General features: G+C 37.9%; 1 protein-coding gene across 1 annotated transcript; it reads left to right on the forward strand.

Annotated features, from left to right (window-relative positions):
- Positions 1–2295: 2295 nt before the first annotated feature.
- LOC106868025 (BAH and coiled-coil domain-containing protein 1) lies at positions 2296–3832 on the forward strand. Its single transcript, XM_014913122.2, has 2 exons — positions 2296–2491; positions 2841–3832. Exons 1-2 carry the CDS (start codon positions 2420–2422, stop codon positions 3048–3050), a joined length of 282 nt encoding a protein of 93 aa, XP_014768608.1. The 5' UTR covers positions 2296–2419; the 3' UTR covers positions 3051–3832.
- The last annotated feature ends 6 nt before the right edge of the window (positions 3833–3838 follow it).

Below are 3838 nucleotides of genomic sequence, written 5' to 3' on the forward strand. Positions count from 1 at the left end.
CAATGTCTTGCTGGGTATCAAACCATGACTTTGTGATCATGAACCAAATACTCCTCCCCACTGAGCCATGTGCCTTCACAAGGTCCTATAGTATTTGCTCATTGGTATATATCTAGATCAAAATTAGGTCCCTCAACCCAGCCCATGTTTTAAGAGATCATTGCCTAGAAAATGTGTCACAGAATAGTCACAGCTCATATAAGACTTGATACTAGAGATATGTTTAAGGTGCTGGCATGGCTGCGTGATAATATGCTTGCTTACCAGCCTTGGTCAAACCATCCAACCCATGCCAGCATGGAAAACAGATATTAAAAGAGGATGGGGATGAAGTGTCACCATCATGCAAGTGGTGTCCCTCATTTCTGGTCTTCTGGGAAAAACTCATCAGGCCATGCTGGAGCACTGCCTTTAGTCAAACAAATCGACTTAGCCTAGTACTTATTCTATCAGTCTCTTTTTCCAAACCGCTAGGTTACGGGGGTGTGAACATGCAAACATCGGTAGGGGGACAAACACACACAAATACATATATATATATATATACACATACAATGGGCTTCTTACAGTTTCCACCTACCAAATCCACTCACTTTCAATAGTTTATTCAAAACTGAAGTTATATGGAGATAAATGTATATAATATATAACTAGTATATATGTATGTTTGTGAAGGCACATGGCTCAGTGGTTAGAGCAACCGAGCTAACAATCGCGAGGTTGTGAGTTCAATTCTTGGACTGGGCTGCATGTTGTGTTCTTGAGCAAGACACTTTATTTCACGTTGCTCCAGTTCACTTAGCTGTAGAAATGAGTTGTCATCACTGGTGCCAAGCTGTATTGGCCCCTTTGCTTTTCCTTTGGATAACATCGGTAATGTGGAGATGGGGAGGCTGGTATGCATGGGCGACTGCTAGTCTTCCACAAACAACCTTGCCTGGACTTGTGCCTCGGAGGGGATCTTTCAAGGTGCAATCCCATAGCCATTCATGACCGAAGGGGTCACCCATATATGTATGTCACATTAACATCATTTAACATCTGTTCTCCATGCTGGCATGGATGGTTTGACAGGACCTGGCAAAGCCAGGAATCACCCTTGGTTCCTTAATCTGTTTTGGCATGCTTACTCTTCCTAATGCCAACCACTTTACAGACTGTACTGGATGCTTTTTATGTGGAGCCAGCACCAGTGCCTTTACCATGGTACTAGCACTCATGTCTAGAAACTGAGCTTGGGGGTAAGCAAGGGCCTACACTCCATAGAAAATCCAGCTCCAAAAAAGCCTCAAGGTAACAGAGGAGAATGAGCACCAGCCAGAACAAAGGTTGGGGTAGGCTGCACCTGCCTACCTCGGTTGCTATGACATTGAGGTAGATCCTGCTACCCCCATTAACAAGGACAAAACCCATATTTAAAATTCTGGATGATAATGATGATGACTGGATACATATATATGTGATTTTGTGGCTGTTTGAGTAATGCAAACCAGCTTATTGGTGCTTCTAAATGCATGACTGCATGTTTGTTTCAGTGTATGTGTGTGTATATGTACGTATCTATGTATATATGTATATACAGCTACAATATTAATTTCCCAGAATCTTTAGTTTCAAAGCTTTTCTGGATTTCGTAACTATGATGGTCACCTCTAAATTAAATAAATGTTAAATTTATTCAGGTAATCAAATGAAATACAGGTACCTGTACATTGGTATAAATGATACAAGTTTATTAATAATGTACTGTGCAAGGTATCGGTAAACTAGTCTGGTAGCCATGGGAATTTGAAGTTTCAGTTGGTGAATTAAAGAAGTTCCAGACCAACAGAATTTGAAAAGTCGGTGTCATACTATATATATATATATATATATATATATATATATAATAATATTAATAGTAATAATAATATTAGGGGTAAAAATCCAAAATTACAGGTAAAAACTCAGACACGTAAAAGCACCCACTACACTCTCGGAGTGGTTGGCATTAGGAAGGGCATCCAGCTATAGAAACACTGCCAAATCAGATTGGAGCCTGGTGTAGCCATCTGGTTTCACCAGTTCTCAGTCAAATCGTCCAACCCATGCTAGCATGGAAAGCGGACGTTAAACGATGATGATGATGATGATGAGTTCATGAGCCTTGGTTCTTTTCCCTAAAACTATACATATATAGTGTGTGTGTGTATATATATATATATATATTCATTCATTTGTACTTGTATAATAATAATTATAAAATGTACATTAATATGTATGTAGATGACTGCATGTATTACTAATAATAATTATAAACCTGAATGCTTGTGTTTTTGTTTTGCAGGTAGGCGATTGCGCCGTCTTTCTTTCAACAGGGCGTCCTCATTTGCCTTACGTAGGAAGCATTGAAAGTCTGTGGGAGGCATGGGGAGGAAACATGGTTGTCAAAGTAAAATGGTTTTATCATCCGGAAGAGACCAAAGATGGTAAAAACCACCTCAACCTGAAGGTGAGTCTGACTCTTATTTCAATTGGTATGTGTGTGTAGTAAGAAGTTTGCTTCCCAACCCCATGGTTCCAGGTTCAGTCCCACTGCATGGCACATTGGGCAAGTGTTTTCTTCTATAACCTTGGACTGTCCGAAGCTTTGAGGATGGACTAGGTAGAGGGAAACTGAAAGAAACCCATTTTATATATGTGTGTGTTTGTGTGTGTGTGTCTGTCTGTCTGTCTGTCTGTCTGTCCCCCACTGTTTCATAACCACTGTTGCTTTGTTTATGTCCTTCTGTAATTTAGTGTACCAAATAGCTTTTTCCTGTGTCATCTTATTTTGATATTTTGTGTTTCTTTCATTTCAGGGTGCCCTTTTTCAGTCACCTCACATTGACGAGAACGACGTTCAGACAATATCACACAAATGTGAAGTCCTCTCCATCAATGATTTTCGATTACGCAAATACGATGCCAACAGAATGGAAGACTACGAAGATATTTACTTCCTGGCTGGGTCATATGATCCAATGACCGGACGTGTCACTTATGAATCAGGAATACCAGAAATCATATGACCAAATACAGCATAACAGAGACACAGTCATAACCTTTTAAAAGTTGTCTGTTAATTCCATGTATATATATATATATATATATATATATATGTATATATATACACACATATATACATACTCTCTCCACACTCATGTATGCATACATGTATGTGTGTGTGTATATATATATGTGTGTGTGTGTGTGTATGTATATGTATATATATATATATATGACAATGGATTCTACAGACCAGTGAAAGATGCAAAAACTATATTTACCAATTAAAATTTTCACATAAAAACTAATGACAACATCAAATAGAAAAAAAGATTTTATTATAATTATATGAGGACATTTGAAAGAAAAGTGATAATTAAAACTAAACGAATGAAAATAATTCACAGTTCAAAGACTAGTGCCATACTAACAGAAGAAGTCTGATGGTCTCTATGTTCGGAATTCTTCTGGAAACCTCATCGAAGGAATTTTTTACTGCTATGGCTATAACTGTTATTTCAACAATTATCGTAACTAATGATAATGAAACAACTGCTGAAGAAGTTGATGGTGAAGTATATGGACAGGCTAATATATACATACATACTTATATAGAGATGTGTGTGTATATATCTATATATAATGGATGATGATGATGATCAAATGGAAATAGTTGGTTATAAAAAAACAACACTGCCTCTTTTAATCATTACTCATGGATTCATGAGAATGTGCAGAACAAATGAAATAATGTATGTGTGTGTGTGTGTCTGCCTATGTGTGTCTGTGCATATGCCCTGACCCCCCCCCC

Source organism: Octopus bimaculoides, chromosome 3, assembly GCF_001194135.2.
Source record: "Octopus bimaculoides isolate UCB-OBI-ISO-001 chromosome 3, ASM119413v2, whole genome shotgun sequence".
Taxonomy (NCBI): domain Eukaryota; kingdom Metazoa; phylum Mollusca; class Cephalopoda; order Octopoda; family Octopodidae; genus Octopus; species Octopus bimaculoides.

What these genes read in the sequence shown, in the direction of transcription:
- LOC106868025 (XM_014913122.2), top strand. Translation starts at nt 2,420, where the DNA reads ATGGTTGTCAAAGTAAAATGGTTTTATCATCCGGAAGAGACCAAAGAT. An exon ending in AAAACCACCTCAACCTGAAG is followed by an intron (nt 2,492 to 2,840) that starts GTGAGTCTGACT and finishes CTTTCATTTCAG; the next exon opens with GGTGCCCTTTTTCAGTCACC.